At 40.9% G+C, this 17,184-nt stretch overlaps 3 protein-coding genes across 4 annotated transcripts; 1 reads left to right on the top strand and 2 right to left on the bottom strand.

Moving 5' to 3' along the window:
• Window positions 1–559: 559 nt before the first annotated feature.
• On the bottom strand, window positions 560–8,111 carry tubb6 (tubulin, beta 6 class V). Its single transcript, XM_074693335.1, has 6 exons — window positions 7,904–8,111; window positions 5,841–5,949; window positions 5,568–5,678; window positions 3,949–4,064; window positions 3,156–3,284; window positions 560–2,957 (listed from the first exon to the last, which is right to left on the bottom strand). Exons 1-6 carry the CDS (start codon window positions 7,958–7,960, stop codon window positions 2,139–2,141), a joined length of 1,341 nt encoding a protein of 446 aa, XP_074549436.1. The 5' UTR covers window positions 7,961–8,111; the 3' UTR covers window positions 560–2,138.
• A 489-nt stretch (window positions 8,112–8,600) lies between these two features.
• On the bottom strand, window positions 8,601–11,708 carry cidea (cell death inducing DFFA like effector a). 2 transcript variants are annotated; one of them, XM_074693339.1, is made up of 5 exons: window positions 11,516–11,708; window positions 9,598–9,724; window positions 9,372–9,434; window positions 9,064–9,236; window positions 8,601–8,942 (listed from the first exon to the last, which is right to left on the bottom strand). In XM_074693339.1, exons 1-5 carry the CDS (start codon window positions 11,581–11,583, stop codon window positions 8,840–8,842), a joined length of 534 nt encoding a protein of 177 aa, XP_074549440.1. In that variant the 5' UTR covers window positions 11,584–11,708; the 3' UTR covers window positions 8,601–8,839. The 2 variants fall into 2 exon arrangements, with proteins under 2 accessions (XP_074549440.1, XP_074549439.1); XM_074693338.1 differs by having other exon boundaries at window positions 9,372–9,521; window positions 11,516–11,706.
• A 215-nt stretch (window positions 11,709–11,923) lies between these two features.
• Window positions 11,924–16,380, top strand: hus1 (HUS1 checkpoint clamp component). The gene is made up of 8 exons (XM_074693336.1): window positions 11,924–12,109; window positions 13,212–13,339; window positions 13,424–13,600; window positions 13,720–13,827; window positions 13,928–14,002; window positions 14,347–14,446; window positions 15,871–16,005; window positions 16,093–16,380. Exons 1-8 carry the CDS (start codon window positions 11,926–11,928, stop codon window positions 16,173–16,175), a joined length of 990 nt encoding a protein of 329 aa, XP_074549437.1. The 5' UTR covers window positions 11,924–11,925; the 3' UTR covers window positions 16,176–16,380.
• The last annotated feature ends 804 nt before the right edge of the window (window positions 16,381–17,184 follow it).

Below are 17,184 nucleotides of genomic sequence, written 5' to 3' on the forward strand. Positions count from 1 at the left end.
TAACGCGCTGGCGGCGGGCAGATTCTCTCATCAGTCAGGTGGCTTCTGGTCCTACATGAAAAATCTGCTTTCAGATTTTATATAAAGCTTTCAGCTGACGGCGAACAATTTTGAAAACAGCACAGAATGAAGGAACGATTTGGCTCAGCTACTTGAAAGTGCAGTTCCTCGAGTGTCCACTTGAGGCAGGCTCCAGAAACCACATACACACTCATCCAAAAACACTGATCTTAACAGCAAAAACAAACATGTTTACAGCCTGGTTTAAAACATGATTTTAGGCCAAATGTTTTATTTTTCTCTGTACAGGGATGATATTTTAGATTTTAACTTTACTACCTGACTAATGGACTAACTGTCTGACACATGATGACAAAACAACCTAATAAAAGACCAGCAACACCTGTAACCCCGAATCATTCACGTATAAGCACAGGACACAAACAACACTGTAAGATCTCAGAGCAGCAGCTTTTATTGAAACCTCTCCTCAGGTACTGTACACCTGTTCACAGGTAGAAAAATCACAGCGTGAAAGCAACAAACACACTCAGAAAAACAGCATTAAACACGCTCTTATGGATTTAGTAAATGTAAGAAAGCACATCTCTGTTTGATTGGAAATCAATGAACGTCATCTTTTCTTCGAAGTTCAAACACCTTGTGTGGGTCAAGGCATTTCTTACATCTTCATGGATACAAAGTTAACAAAAGGATTAACTGGTTCAAATGTTTCTACAATAAAGGGATGCCTCTGAGGTGGGCATTTGGTCAAACTAAGAAAATAAAAGTGTGGTAAACTTTTTATTTTTGCTTTTAAAGTTTGGTTGTACGAGGAACTTGTAGTCAGTTGTGAGTGTCTTCTTTGAGGAACCAGCCAGAGAACCTGAACAGATGCTACACTGTCAACCGTTAAAACATCACCGCAGCTTTATTTTGCTAACAGAAAGAGGCACATCTGGGGTTTTTTGACCTTTTGACCTTGATATCTTGTGTGAATAATGCTCTCACTCTGACAGACACCTCATACAACCAACATGAACAACTCAATCACCAAACTGAAATCGAGAAAACAAGCCGAAGAAAACTTGACAGATACATCAGTCAGCTGAAACAGAATGATCTGGAGAAATGTTGTTACAAAGTTTGTCCAGCAGAGGGTGCTGAGATCTGCTGCCGTTCAATTATTCTACATTTTTAATCATCTTTTATCAGCCTGTATGGTCCAAACCATAGACTGTATATAGAGTGGACAGTCTGGCTCCGCCATTTATCATTGTACGGTTTTGAAGCCAAAATTCCCCCGTCACAGGCACAGTCTGCGTAGTAAAGACTGTGAGTGGAGCTGGGTGACAAAAAAATATATATATTTTTTTTCTTTCGTGAGTCTAATCACTTCTTGACTCTACCTCCTGACATATTTTACAATCCCCGAAAAAAAATACACGAGAACGGCATCTGTCAATCATCCTTAAACATGACGTAAAACCTCATTTTTAACCTCTTATAACTAATGAAAATGAAACTTTTCAGAAAAAAGAGGACTTGAACACAAGGCAGCCAAATGATATCTTCAAATCACCACAACAATCGGACGTGAGAAACATTTCTACGAGGTGTATTAATTTTTTTTAAGTTTGACCACAGCCCATCTGGAATGACTGGAGAGCCGGATTTTTTGACCTATACTGCAGCCAGCCACCAGGAAGAGCAGTTTTTGTGGGGACCTCACTTCAAGCGGAGCAAGATGATGTCCAATTCTTTTACAGTCTATGGTCCAAACTCTATGATGCAGTCAGGCTCTAAAAGTTTTTTATTCCAGCGAAATTTGGAATAGAAAAACTGTCCGAGAAAAACCCACAACAACTGTTTTTTCTTCGGACAACTTGGTCAGAATTTTTACCCTAAAGACTTCTGGTCTAGCCATTAAAACTGTGTTCGTGTATCTAATCAAGCATCTACGAAGGTTTTTATATCAGCGATGGAATCTTCAAAGTTCTGGCGAATGTGGGATAAAAATGCTTCGTAATGCTTCAAAAAACTGACAGGCTCACCCTCAACTCCTGGTCCTAACGGTGCGTAACTACCAAACAATTGCTCTAACAGGGTTCAAAGAGTTTTCGTCTTTGGTTCAATCCTTACTCAACAATCTCGTCTTCCTCATCCTCAAAGTTCTCCTCGCCATCGTTGGCGGTGGCTTCCTGGTACTGCTGGTATTCGGACACCAGGTCGTTCATGTTGCTCTCCGCCTCGGTGAACTCCATCTCGTCCATGCCTTCGCCCGTGAACCAGTGTAGGAAAGCCTTTCGGCGAAACATTGCTGAGAACTGCTCAGAGATCCGCTTGAACAGCTCCTGGATCGCCGTGCTGTTGCCAATGAAGGTGGCAGCCATCTTGAGCCCACGAGGGGCGATGTCGCAGACGGCCACCTTGACGTTGTTGGGGATCCACTCCACGAAGTAGCTGCTGTTCTTGTTCTGGACGTTCAGCATCTGCTCATCCACTTCCTTCATGGACATTGGGCCACGGAAGACGGTGGCGACAGTCAGGTATCGCCCGTGACGAGGGTCGCAGGCCGCCATCATGTTCCTGGCATCAAACATCTGTTGTGTGAGCTCTGGGACAGTGAGTGCTCGATACTGCTGGCTTCCCCGCGCTGTCAGAGGAGCGAATCCCGGCATGAAGAAGTGCAGCCTGGGGAAAGGGACCATGTTGACAGCTAGCTTACGGAGATCCGCGTTCAGCTGCCCGGGGAAACGAAGCGAGGTCGTCACGCCGCTCATGGTGGCTGACACCAGGTGGTTGAGGTCTCCGTATGTGGGTGTGGTGAGTTTGAGGGTGCGGAAGCAGATGTCGTAGAGGGCCTCATTGTCGATGCAGTAGGTCTCGTCTGTGTTTTCTACCAGCTGATGAACCGACAGGGTGGCGTTGTAAGGCTCCACCACGGTGTCGGAAACCTGAGGGATCAGAGAGATGGTCGGAAATTTAGACCAACTACCAAGGCTAAAAAAAATAAAACTGTACTGTGTTCTCTTCAGACAAAGGTTTTAGGTCATTGAAGAAGGATCGGTAAGCAACAAGTGATAAAGGAATAGGGTAGGAAGACAAAAAGGATTTGTTGAAGCCTTTTCCCGACTGATCCTTTTGTCCGATACCTTTGGTGAGGGCATGACGCTGAAGGTGTTCATGATCCGGTCCGGGTACTCCTCCCGGATCTTACTGATCAGCAGGGTGCCCATACCCGAGCCGGTGCCGCCTCCCAGGGAGTGAGTCAGCTGGAAACCCTGCAGACAGAATTACACATGAATGTAGGCTCTATCAGCTGATGGTCTTTGATTTTCAGACAGAAATACGGTCATGCTTGTGGAGAACGTGAGTTTTGAAATAAAAAAAACTAGTGAGAAAAATTAAAAGAAGAAATCAAGAAGGAACTTCCGCAAAAGACAAAGATCAACTTTTAAGAACTTGGGTTTGAAGTTCCAACTTACTTCAAAATTTCTCAACCAGGTTTACAATTTCAACAAAAACAAAAAGACACTTTACATTTTTTATCTGGGGCCAAAAGTGGCAGAAATGAAAATGGATGTGAAGGGAAGCTGAGGTCATTATTAAATGCTAAGTTTGCTAACCTGAATCCTTATTTAAGCTAGCTTTGAATCCAGCCAGAATTTCTCTTTTTGGTCAAGCGATAGCAATATGAAAAGTTTACAACCAAAAGTTAACTGGCAAAAACTTTTTATACCGACGTCTCAGAACCAAACAAGACTTTTTTGAGTCACTTTAAACAATCTATTGGGACCATAAGTTAATGAATGAACATCATGCTGTACTGAAGAAGACTGGAATAGAAATTGAGACCAGCAGAGTCGCCCCCTGCTGGACACTTGAAACACCTTCTTCTGACAGAAGCTCAAGGTTTAACTCCACCAAACCATGACACCTCATCACCTGCAGACAGTCGCAGTGCTCACACTCCTTCCTCACTATGTCCAGGACGGAGTCCACAAGCTCCGCCCCCTCCGTGTAGTGACCTTTGGCCCAGTTGTTCCCAGCACCTGTTTGACCTGCAGACGACCAATCATGAGAGAGAAACCCATCAGAGAAATGTAAACTGATCACCGCAGCAGATGGGAATGTGAGTGCAGACACACGCTTGTCTGGTGACCCATTTCTCAGCTCAGTGTGTGTGTGTGTGTGTGTGTGTGTGTGTGTGTAAGACAGAGAGCCATCTATAACCTCCCTGCTCCGTCAGTTATTAAACAAACCCTGAGTTATTTCAGTCTGTTCACTGAACATTTGAGGAGCTGGAAAGTTTCTTTGCTGCTCTGAATCTGTCTCCTGCTACCGACAACAATTCACCCCCAAACCTCTGCAACAAAAACACACACACACACACACAAAACCTGAACATCACAGCGTCTGTGAAACCAGGAGACCAGTTTCTGAAATTTGGAAAGGGGTTTCAGTGGGTAACAAGTCAGGATATGAAGGGTCCTCCCTTAAAAAGGACATTTTAAGCAGGATTTTCAAAATAAGTGTTACAGTTTGAGTCATTAAACCATTTTTAAGGTGATTTTGAGCCCATGCGGAGACTTCCACTACAGAGTCGTGTCTGTTTTTATATCATGCTGTGTCTCTTTCCTTTTAATGCAGAGGTTTCTCCGTATTTTCTCAACCTTTAATGATATTACATCCTTTAGATCAGGGGTGCCCAAATTCTTTTTCAGTAGAGGGCCAAAAATGAATCAGGTGGAGGGTCTCGGGCCAAAACTAAAGATTCATGTTGCAGTGCATGATAATAAATATGGCACAAATACTAGGCCTTTGTATTCTAAGACATTTAGTGCAATATAACCTAAACAACGTGGTACACAGCATGCTCCTATGAAACCAAAACAGTGCATGTTTCATCCGTTTAAAATGAGAAATAGTCATAAAACTGGAAACCTGCTTTACATATTTTTCCCTATAAATGACGACTGTATTTACATTAACTCACAATGATTATACTCTTTTAAAACGTAAACTTTTTGCCTACATATTAGGCATTCTGCTGGAGAATCAATTTCTGTAAAAAAAAAAAAGTTTAAAAAAGTGTCCATGTTCCCAACTATTTTTAAACTTTCTCTTGGACTTACAGATTTGAGCTGATGGGACTAGCGTCAGCGCCACCCTACTCCCAATGTAACACAGTGTTAATTTGTGGTCAGGAGAAAAGGTGCAACAATAAATATATAATGAATGAGAAATTCAGGCTAGTGGTAGTAGGAAAATAATGATGATAATTAAAAAAAATCTATATAATAAAAATTCAAACATGGGCAGTGGGCCAAAAAAAAATTGCTGGAGGGCCAACTTTGGCCTGCGGGCCCCAAATTGGTCAGCCCTGCCCTAGATGGTCTTTGTGACCTAGCGTGAGCTGGTTTTTGAACATCACACAAAATTTTCAGTATTTTCTTTCTCTGCCTAAAATTCAGAATCTGTTCATCCACAGTTTATAATTTTTGTTGAATAGATTTTGTAAATTTTTTTAATAAATCTCCTGAGCATCAGCAGCAGATTGTTACCAAAGATGAAGTTGTCCGGTCTGAAGAGCTGTCCAAAGGCTCCTGAGCGAACACTGTCCATGGTTCCTGGTTCCAGATCAACCAACACAGCTCGGGGGACATATTTATGTGCTGCACAAAAAGAGAGGAGGCTTCAGAATCTGGTAATTGATACATGTTATTGAAACGAGGGTTGCCATGGGTGAAGTAGGAGCTCACGTCGTCACTGATTCAGAAGAATCTGACTCACTGTGACTCAAACACACACCCTCTGATGCTACGTGTCGTACGTACAGGAAGCTTCGTTGTAGTAGACGTTGACTCTGTCAAGCTGCAGAGATGAGTCGCCCACGTAGCTCCCCGCTGGGTCGATGCCGTGCTCATCGCTGATCACTTCCCAAAACTGAGGGAGACGCAGGAAACAAAGAGAAGAGGAAGAAGATGAGGAGTCAGAGAACATCCACTTGACTCACTTCACTAAATTTAACCCTGTCTGCTCTGACGGAGCTCCTGAGCTTCAACAGGTGGATTTTTAGGAACAAAATATTCTGTTTGGTTTCCTGGAGGAGCTTAAAAAGTCATCAAACCACATTCAAACACAAAGCAGACAAAACATGACGGTGGCAGGGTGCCAGCTTGGCTTGGTGGGTAATCACGCGACCCATGTATAGAGGATTTGGTCTCCTCTGGCCCACTGCTGCCCCCGTCTTTTCAGAGTACATACATTAGTTGTTGTCTTCTAGAGAAAACGTGCTTGAACTGACACTTTAAACAATGGAAATTAAAGAGTTTATGAAGAGTTATAAACACTTTAAGAGTTTGTTTCTCCACTGCTTCATTACCCAGCAGCCTTTGTGCTCAGAGTTCAACCTGCTCACTGTTCATTTGGCTGAAGTTAATTCTTTGATTTCACTACATTCATTCCTCTGACTCTCAGCCCACTGAACCAACACAGAAACAGTCGTGTGATTCGTCAGTGCATGAGTGTGTGTGTGTGTGTGTGTGTGCGTGTGTGTGTGTGTGTGTGTGCGACCGGATTCCTTGAATAGTCTCACAGTGGCTCTGAGTTCACTTCACTCCTCCACACCACAGTGATGAGTTTATAACAGGAGAGAGAGCAGTCTCTGATCTGTGAACTTGTGATGAGAACAAGTTTTTACTGCTAAACTTTCTGTGTGTGAGTAAAGGGAATGCAAACAAAGGCCTGAATAAACCAAAAGGGCCACTGTATGAATAAAAAAAAAAAAAAAAGTGAGCTACTGAAATTACTCGCAAGAACTTCAGAGAAACTCAACATTTTTAGGAGAAAAAAGTCAGATATGTGTGATTAAAATAAATTAGCTAAATTTCAAGTGACATATACATTTAAAAAAAGTTTCATCAATTTAATTTCTGTGTACTCACCCACATCTTCAACAATAACAAGGTGGAATAAATTAAAATGACTAAAACGCAAAGTAAACTCATCTTCTTGAATTTTTTTTTGGTTGTTGTTTTTTGGCTAGACCAGAATTATTTAAAAAAAAAAATCTCATAATTTTTTTCTCAAATATTTGCAAAATCTCTGTCAATAATTTGCATTTTTTTAAAATATATTTTTCCACTTTTTTTTCTCTAAATATGACATTTTTTTTTTACACAAACTTGCATTTTTTATCCTTACAAAATTTGACTTTTTCTCACGTGTTTGCGACTTTTGTGTCCTAAATTTGCTTATTTTTTCACTTTTTTATTTTCTAATTTTTTAAAGAAATTTGGACATTCCTCTGATAATTTGCCACAAGTTTTTTTCCCCACAAATTTACAATTTCTTGAGCAAAAATTTGTCAATTTTGGAGAAAAGTTGCATATTTTTTAGCGGAAAATTGAGATATTTTTTTTTCTCCTAAAATTTCACAGGATTGCTTTTTGTTTTATAAAATCAGCAACTTTTTAATTTCTGATTTTCCATTATTCCATCAAAATTTGAGACATTTTGCAAAAGATTTGCATCTCATAATTTGCCACTTTTTATCCTTACATATTTTGAGTTTTTTCCTCTAATATTTCCAACTTTTGTGTCCAACAATTAGCTTTTTTTCCCTAACAAATTGCGGGCTTTCTTTAGGAAATGTGTAACAACATTCTCTTATAAACTGGCAACTTCTTTTGCACAAAATCTTCCCTTTTCTCTCAGATTTTTGCCTTTTATTTTTTTCAACATTTGTCAGTTAAACTGAAGCTAGACCTATACTTGTTGTATCACTGGTAATGTTCCGTAAAATTAAGCCTGACTGGGTATTATGAAAAGTTTCAGTGTTAATTTATCTGCATGATAACGGCTGAAAGTCACATGATAAATCAAACATGGTCCGTACCTTGGTCCCTATCTGGTTCCCGCACTGTCCGGCCTGGATGTGAACTATTTCTCTCATCTTTCCTCTCTCTGTTGGTCTCTTTGTCTCTCCTCTGGTGGTCTGAGCTCTGTCTGTGCTCTGCTGCTGTGTGACGCTGTGATTCAGAGACCGGCTTCATCTCTTCATCACCATCCTCCTCCTCCTTTCACGCGGGCCCACGTGACCACGCCCTGGCTTTGAATCCAGTGAGTCTGAGTGAAACACTGACACCATTCTGTGGAGATAACTATTCACCACGTTATTACAGCATGACAATCGAGTTAAGATAATCTTCATGGAGAAATAACAAACAAAAAAAATCATGTATGTACATTTTCACAGCTCCAACAAAGATAGAAAGCCATGTGATGAAAACCTTTTTCTAGATAAAGTGAGTTTTAATGACTCTGAAAAATGAGGGAGGCTCCTGTGGGGGATTTTTCTGCCCTCTCAGAGAACATGTGGTGGACTTTCCCACACAGAGACGATGAAGCACGGGTCAGCTGCTGCTGAGGCCGGCAGAGTCAGTTTACACAGAGCTATAAAGCAGGAATTCATCACTGCTGACACACTGTGCGTCTGCTCCGATCGCTGCGCAACACTGACCTCTGCTTCATTTCTCCATCCAGCAGAGAACAAGCCGAGCTGCTTTTAAGTTCAAGAATGCAGACAGCGAATAGAGACAGCTCATCTTTATTCATAGATTAGATCTGCAGAACAATACACATTACTATTTACGGCTCAAAATCTTTGTTTATACATCACATACAAAATCCCACAGCTCCAACCAAAGCTAAAACTTTCAGATCCTCTCACAAAAAATACTTTATTTACAGCAAAAACACACAAAACAAAGACATTTAAGGACAGATGGATAAAATGTGCTGTGTATGGCAGTGATCTGACACACACTCTGAACTAAGAGTCGTCCTCTACTGTGAGTGGCAGTAATGATGAGGAGGTGAAGAGCAGCAGGTGTCCGGTCAGTTTGCACAGACAGGTGAGACGCTGCAGCAGAGACCTGCCGGGAGGAAACGCACACACCCCTGTTAATTGAGGATTCAAATACTACGAACTGCACCTTTAAAAAGAAGCATATTAGATTTACAGTTCTGTGTTGTTTACAGGTGAGGTCAACCCACCTGAGGATGCGTTTAATCCTGGTGCACCTGAAGTCAAAACACAGCGAGTACATGTCGCACAGGGAGGCTTTGATGGCGAGGCAGCACAGGAAGTCTTTAGGGTGCAGCTTGTAGAGGTCAAAGGTCAGTTTAGCGATCCCGTTTCTCTTCGGCCTGTCGAAGCTTGAGAGGATCTGAAAATGTAGCATCCATACATCAAGAAAAACTTTCTACATGCAGGGATCTTTTTTGTCCATGAAGCAGCCCACACAAGTTTGGACACACTGCCCTCTAGTGGAGAAGCAGGAGAATGACATGAATGAACTCACCTTGTTCTGTGTCCACGTCTCCCCTCTTTCCAACACCATCAGAGACGTGCTGCCCGGCAGAGACTGAAAGAAATCCTCTGAGTCCACCTCTGTCCCGTCCTCCTCCAGGACCAGGGTCAGGAGGTGGGTCAACATGAAGACTCTGGCAGCCTGAGAGCCAGCACACATGAAACAAACTCACTTAAATCCCACTGTAATCCAGGTACAGGGAGTGTGGCTCACTCACCTGCTCCAGCAGCTGGTTTAGAGAAGACGCTTGCAGGATGCATCGATTTCTACGTCGGTGGGTGAAGACCTCAAAACTGCAAGATGGAGCAGAGGGTAGGACGGAGGTTTGGAGGGATGATACAGACCTGCCAAGAAGCCAGAGTGTTTAAAAAGAGGCACATCACCAAATAAACCCACTTTTCATTCTCTCAGATTAAAAAGAAACAGAGACAGGGCCTAAATGAAGCCCAGCTGCTGCTGTGGAGCTTTTTTACTGAAACCAACAATAAACAGAAGTTACCTGCTCACTGGGGTTGCCAGATCTGACAGTTTCCAGCTCAAACCCACTGTAAAAACCACCCACCTCAATAAAAACAAGACCAAATCTCATATCAAAAAATGTTACACTATAGCACATGCAATAATAAAAGTGCAACTGCACTAACTACACAACGAAAGAAGGGCATCCTCAATAACATCCAACAAGACAGGAAATGCATTGATAGATGAGTGACAAGCGACATATGTTGCAAGCCTCATTTCACAGTATTTTTGGTCATCTTTTATTGCGTTCTGACCAAGGTTATAATAGTTAACTAAAAGGAAAACTAAAATTTAAAATACATTGCTGTTAACTCAAACTAATAAAAACTAGAAAAGAAAACAAAAACAATAATTAAAATAACTCAAACTAACTAAAATTATAGACAAAATTCCCTTAGTTATAGTTTCTGACAATATTAATAGCCTTTAGAATTTAAACTAATCTGACACATTTTCCCAAACAATTTTATGACAGTTTTCAGCAGTTGTCAGTGCTGTACGGCACCATCATAGTGACGTAGTGGGACGTGCTTGTTTACTGCACTGACTGGCTGTGCGCTGTGCTGTGACAAAACGTAGTGGAGCAATGAATCAGAGCATCTGTAATAGTTTAATTTCACGTGAGTCTGACTTTATTGTTACAGAGTCCAAGTTTCTAATTATTAAAGCTCATATTATATTATTTTTATGTGATTTATGTTTATATTTTTTATACTAAGTTTATATTATTTTCTGGTGTTTAAGGCAGCATCCAGTTCAGTTCAGTATCAGCATTGACTGAGCAGCGAGCACTATGATGGACTTGAAAATAAACAGTATTACAAAATATTTACTCTGACCTTTTTGAATCCGGCACCTGGTTAATAAGGTATGAAAAAACTGAAACTAAACTGAAACTAAACTGAAACTAAACTAAAACTAAGCCTTGTTGCAAAAATCAAAACTAAATAAAAACTAGAATGCCCGCTCTAAAACTAATTAAAACTAAACTGTAATAGGGAAAAAACTGTCAAAACTAAAACTAAACCATAATAACAAATCCAAAACTATTTTAATCTTGGTTCTGACCAGAATCAGATTCCATCAGTACTGCAAAATACTTGACCCATGACACACAACTAGACCTATATTTTTTGTAGCACCATGTTCTTTTAAATCATGAATTTCAGCTCCAACATTTCAGATCAGTTCTTCATTTTATTAACAAGTTCTTGTACTTCCTGATTCGGCATGACACGGTCCAAACTAGGGAGGAAAGGCCCTTACTTCAACCTACCTCAGTGTTGAACTCTGAACCTCGTTTAGGGTGCGCACAATTAGCAATCAAAAATAGTTTCACAGTGACACATGGCTAACCAATGACTATCACTGATTAATGATGTCAATTGGACAAATTTTCTCCATTTCAAAATAACTAAACTCAAGATTTAAGTGCAAATCTGAACACTGACGTGTGTAAGTTATAAACTTTTGGCATAAAAATAAGCCTACTTTGTTAATATTTTCTGAGGAAAATAAAAAAAACAGGAAGAAATGCACCCAAATTTTGTCAACCAATCCACCCAATGCTATTTCCCCAGCCCAGCTTGTTCAAAAGAATCACAGCTGCTCACCTCACCAGAGCCTCTGGCAGCAGAGTTTTGACGTATGTCACTCCTGATTGGATGGACAGCGGCGGCATTGTGTTATATATTAAAACAAATGTTGGAGTCGGGAAGATTAAAAGTCATAAGGCCTTCTCTAAGTCTGCAGGAAGACGAAACACGAGGATCTTCAGTCTGCAAAACTATTTATCAACAACGAAGCTCTGTGATTGGTCAGTCGTCACGGTCGACCAATCACACTTATTATGCTTGTTATTCACGAATCACGTGAATGAACCATACAAACCTGTCTTTTTTTACGATTAATGGTCATTTTGCTGCTTGCTTCGGGAATATTAATGAAATATCAATTCTATCTCTTTTATTTTCTATGATCAGTTTTCTTTGAATGATCGCTCGAATTCAACGGAACTATTTACATGCCACCCTTCCCGATTGGTTCCGTCGGACCCTTGATACAAACGGACCAAACAGTGCGTTTCAAAACTATCCCGCCGTGGAAGCTCTCCTCGAAGTTTAGGAATAAAAAAAGTATTATATGGAAACTCAAAATGAAGTTTCGGGGTAAAATAATCGATATCGCCTGTCTCAACCATTTCACCCGTGAGTGTTTTTAGCATTTTCAACCGCCCGCTAACCGACAAACGATGCTAACCAAACCTCATTGACAAAATGTCAGTTTTTCGCCTTTTTAAGCAAATAAAGCAACAAGGAACAACTTAAGAAAACAATACAGTACCTGTTCAAATATTTGCCTACTATGTTAGATATCGGCATGTTTAAATTATAGTGTTACAGTGTGTTACATTTGAGGAACAGTACGCAAAGTGTCGTACCTTACTGTTAATTCAAGGAAAGAGAGAAACAAGGTCCTAAACCAAAACTGCTTTACTAAGACGTGTCAGAGTTTTAAGTCGCATTAAAACCAAGTTTTACACATAAAAGATACTTTTTTAATACTCATTCTTTCCCCAGGCCTCATTAAACTACGTTCTGATCCAGTACCACAACACCTGAGATGTGATGAGAGCCTCCTAAGCTCAACTTCAACTTCATTAACACAACAACCTTTATACAAAGTTTTTGCTTTTTTTTTTTTTTTTAAATACTTTAAAATAAAATCAATACGAAATAAGGTTTAAACGGCTAAGCTAAGAATTAAGTAAAATTATCTGGATAAAATATTTAGTTGAAAGAATTAGATAATAAAGGAGCATTACAAAGAAAATGGTTTTACGTTTCATTGAACTCAGCAGGCTGCAGTGTTGGAACACGCTTCAGTTTTTTGAGACTGTTAGGGCAAATCAGTAAAAAGGGACTCAAAATAAATCTTTATTCGTCAAAAAAAACCCCAAAAGATCAATTTTTGAAGTCAGTAAGTACTGCTAATATCGATTTCTCTGTTTAATTTATGTGTTTTTCTTGGTGAATTAATTTTCATGTCATTTTAAAATATATTCAGTTTTCCAGAGTGCTCAGTGACACTTTCAGCTTTCTTCCTTGGCCTGTCAGTCCCTTCATTTTTTGTCATATACACAAGGAAGGAAATAGTAATGGTTTCTATTTTATTTGATATCTGGTTGTGATCCACGAAGTTTCACATTAACTTACAACTTACAGTTTTATCACAGTAATTGAACTTTTTCAGTTTCTCATAGATTTCTTGTTAAAGCCATGTGTTTTTGCTCTTCCTCATCCCCACCAGGAGTCATCACCACCATCTCCAAGCTGACCAAGACGTGTGTCCTGCGGCTGACTCCAGACAACCTTTTCTTCGTTCTGTCAGGGAAAGTGGCCAACGGAGGGGTGAGCATGTGGTGTGAGCTTTCTCAGGTGAGTTCTTGTTTTTGTCTCTGACAGGTTTAGGTTGTTTATCTAGAAATGATTTGTCATCTCTAATGTCATCCAACTCTCCAGGCTAACTTCTTCGATGAATATCAGATGGAGGGCGTGTCCTCTGAGGACAATGAGATCTGCCTGGAGGTGACTCCTGAGAATCTGTCCAGAGCCCTGAAGACGTGCCAGCACGCCAAAGCTGTCAAAGTCAAACTGACCAAGAAGCACTGTCCCTGTCTCACCATCGCTGCTGAGCTGGTGAGAGCGGAAAGAAGACTTTTAGAAAACTCAACAGAGTATCAAAATACACACAAACACACATATATAAATATATACAAAGTTTATTATCATAGATATCCATCCTTTCTCTCCGTTAGCCCACCCTGTCCAGTGTCAGTCGAGTTGTCACCCATGACGTCCCGGTTGATGTCATCCCCCGAAGACTGTGGCACGAGTTCAAAGAGCCTGACATGCCAGACTTTGATGTAAGAACATCAAATATAGACCTGTTTTATGCTCTTAAATGTCTGAAATTTCAATTTTGTTATCACATTTGCATAAAATGTTCGACATCTGTCTTTACAGGTCAGCATCTACCTGCCTCCTCTGAAGACGATGAAGAACGTGGTGGACAGAATGAAGAACCTCTCTAACTTCCTGGTAGGATCTCCTGAGTTGGTCTGGACTCGGACTGCAGCAGTTTAAAAATACAAACAGATTGAAACATCAGACTTCAAAGATTTTCTTAAGGACATAAAGTTACACGCTACACGATGAGAAAAAAATAGAAATATCACTCTGAACAAGACTGTTAGATCACAAACTCTGATTTGAGATTTTATGTTCACTAATCTGTGAATCTAGCACCTAGTTTAACCCCCCAACCCTGCTGCTGAAACTCTGTGCTTCTGTGATATTTAACAGGAAAGTGATGTGACAGGAGCTTCTGGTAAATTTGGCCAGAGAAGCTGTAAAGTCTGCCTGTATCCCTGTGTGTGTTTCAGGTGCTGGAGGCCAACCTGAACGGAGAGATGAACCTGAAGATTGAGACTGATCTTGTTTCTGTCACCACTCACTTCAAAGACCTGGGAAATCCTCCGTGGGGTAAAAACAAAACTTGCTTCTCTCTGTTTTTAAAAGTGCTAACTATCATCATGGAAAAGTTTCTCTCTTGGAGCTGCGAGGTGTTATTTTTTAAAGATTAAATAATCCATACACATGAATGGCGAAAAGTGACGTCATCTCACCAAGTTAAAAAGATGTTGTAGGTATCTGAAATTACAGTTGTGGATAGGCAGAATATATTTGCAGATATATGAAATGTTTTTTTTTGTTGAGGCGAAATTGAATTACAGATATCTGCATCACATATCCAGTCTTGCATTTAAATGTTAAAACGGCTCGCCATAGTTGTGGCGTTAATCACTCTGATACTTTACCTGGTTTTTGTTGCTGAAGACTGAACACGTGCCAGCTTGACAGCTGACTGACGATGGTGGTCACGCTGGATCACGTTGGATTTTGTCAGATTTCATGTTTGTGGCATCGTTGCTTAAAGTGATACTCCGGGATGGAACAAGTTGGGTCCTATCACAAGGTTTAGAGCAGAAATTACCCCTTCAGCAGTGTTTTTGTGCAGCAGAAGCCCAGAGCGCTCGCACCAAACACCCCCTCCCTGCTCCTCTGCCGGTTTCCTCTGCACTCAGACGGGGCCAATTTTTACTTGACCAAAAACACAAATAAACGAACTCCCACCAAAAAAATCTGATATCAGTCTGCATTCACGCTTCATTCAGAGAATTTTCAGCGCGTTACTTTCACACAAAAACAGCTAAATAAGGCTCTAGTTCTCATCATGTCTCTTCGTCCTGGCAGACTACCTGCGTTTGTTTATATCTGGCACGCCAGATACACTCAGCGGCGAGCACCTCATTGCCAGCTGTGGCTCTCCAGCGGAGGTAGCGCCGTTTTACGACTTATGAGAACTAGAGCCTTATTTAGCGGTGTTTTTGTGTTAGTAACGCGCTGAAAATTCTCTAAATAAAGCGTGAATGCAGACTGATATCAGATTTTTTCGGTGGGAGTCCGTTTATTTTTGTTTTTGGTCAAGTAAAATATGGCCCCGTCTGAGTGCAGAGGAAACCTGCAGAGGAGCAGGGAGGGGGTGTTTGGTGTGTGCGCCCTGGGCTTCTGCTGCACAAAAACACTGCTGAAGGGGTAATTTCTGCCCTAAACCTTCACAGTTCAGAGCGTTAAAAATCTGTCTGAACCGTATTGTTGTGTGAAATCTCCAAAGATTTTGAAGAAGTCAAAATTTGTGCTGTTTGAGGAAAAAGTGAGAAGGCTGTGGTGTAGTTTTAAAGCAGTGCTGATGTTACTCTTTGTGTGCTGATGTCATTGTTTTGACATCATGAGGTCTTATCGTCATGATCAGCTGGATGAAAACAAATGAAACACTTAAACTTTAAATGAGGAGCTCTCAAAGGTGCCTGAAACTGTACCTCGCTGGTTCCCCTCCTTCCCTTCAGGTGACGACGCCTCTCAGGATGGCGGTCCATCTCAGAGCAGGGACCCAGAGGCCATGGCCCAGGCCCGAGTGGACATAAGGAAGCTGCAGCAATTCCTCATGGGTCAGCAGGTCAACCCCAGCAAAGCCATGTGCAGTAAGTCCAAACACAGAGCTGAAAACACCCAAACCAGCAGGAAGTCACTGCAGTTAATAACCTGATTAAAACCTCTTCACCCGGCAGATATCATCCATGACCGAGTCATCCACCTGATTCTGCTGCATGAAGACGTGTCGCTGCAGTATTTCATCCCTGCTGTGGCGTAGACACTCCAATGTCTGCTGGATGTGAGCCTGTATCATGTGAAAACCAGAGAGACACCTTCTCTGTGAGGCCGTCCTCTCTTTTTGATGAGACGATGGCGAAATCTCTGGACTCAGGAGGTCGTCACCCACTGAACTCTGGGAAAATACAGACCTGCTGAATAACTGTATCCCAGAAGACCTAGGAAAAAAGTGACTGTGATCCTGAAGGAAGTTAAACATCAACTATTTATGGAGTTGAGATTGTTGAATGATTTTGCAATAAAGGTTTTAAAACATTAAGTTCTGTTTATTTTTGTCTCTTACAAACACAATGGATATCAAATAACATTTGTGGAGGAAATGTTCTCCTTTAGGGGGTGATGCAGTCAAAATATGTAGGATTTTTTTTTAATGTTGGGATCTGGATTGTTTTTTATATTCAGATGGTTTTGCATGCAAAACTTTTTATACGCAAATATTTCTGAGCTATTCTTAGTCATCAGTTTTGTCTCTTCTGCTGCATTTTGTAACTTTAATGTCATCTTGTGTGTCATAATGTGTTTTTTAAACTCTTACATTTTCACATCCTGATCAAAACATGTATTCAAAGACGTCAACTGTGAAAGTTCTTGAGTTTCTGCAGAATGTGGAGTTTTTTTGTTTTGTTTTGTTTTTTAAAATTCTAGAGTCCGAAAACAAACATATTTGCTTTTTCCCGTATGTCCGTCATGTTTTGCACCGAAGTCACGTTTTATTACGCGAGATTTGGAATGTTGAGCGTGAAGAAGCTGAAGCTCAGGAGGGAGAAATCTTTTGCGATCTGTCTTTTGTTATCACGAAGTGTGTGGTCTCTAGATGTGTAAAGTTTGGGAGAATCTTGTAATGTGGACCAGCCTTAAGAAGTTCATCCTGCAGGCTCCAGGAGAGGGCAGCAAAAACACAGATAGTGCGTACACACACACACACACACACACACACACACACACACACACACGCACATAAACGCAAAGGTGAACGGGAGGAGCTTCAG

This window comes from Halichoeres trimaculatus, unplaced genomic scaffold, assembly GCF_033239565.1.
Source record: "Halichoeres trimaculatus isolate MK-OKI-2021-1 unplaced genomic scaffold, fHalTri1.1 fHalTri1_scaffold_18, whole genome shotgun sequence".
NCBI lineage: Eukaryota > Metazoa > Chordata > Actinopteri > Labriformes > Labridae > Halichoeres > Halichoeres trimaculatus.

Bases quoted from the DNA above. Each gene is read 5' to 3' on its own strand.
- hus1 (XM_074693336.1), top strand. From the start codon at position 11,926: ATGCCACCCTTCCCGATTGGTTCCGTCGGACCCTTGATACAAACGGAC. The intron at 12,110-13,211 runs GTGAGTGTTTTT...CATCCCCACCAG, and splicing joins CTGTCTCAACCATTTCACCC to GAGTCATCACCACCATCTCC. The intron at 13,601-13,719 runs GTGAGAGCGGAA...TCTCTCCGTTAG, and splicing joins TCACCATCGCTGCTGAGCTG to CCCACCCTGTCCAGTGTCAG.
- tubb6 (XM_074693335.1), bottom strand. From the start codon at position 7,960: ATGAGAGAAATAGTTCACATCCAGGCCGGACAGTGCGGGAACCAGATA. The intron at 5,950-7,903 runs GTACGGACCATG...CGTCTCCCTCAG, and splicing joins GGAACCAGATAGGGACCAAG to TTTTGGGAAGTGATCAGCGA. The intron at 3,285-3,948 runs GTGATGAGGTGT...TTCTGTCTGCAG, and splicing joins AGCACTGCGACTGTCTGCAG to GGTTTCCAGCTGACTCACTC.
- cidea (XM_074693338.1), bottom strand. From the start codon at position 11,583: ATGCCGCCGCTGTCCATCCAATCAGGAGTGACATACGTCAAAACTCTG. The intron at 9,725-11,515 runs GTGAGCAGCTGT...GCTTCTTGGCAG, and splicing joins CTGCCAGAGGCTCTGGTGAG to GTCTGTATCATCCCTCCAAA. The intron at 9,522-9,597 runs GTGAGTGAGCCA...GCTGGCTCTCAG, and splicing joins TAAACCAGCTGCTGGAGCAG to GCTGCCAGAGTCTTCATGTT.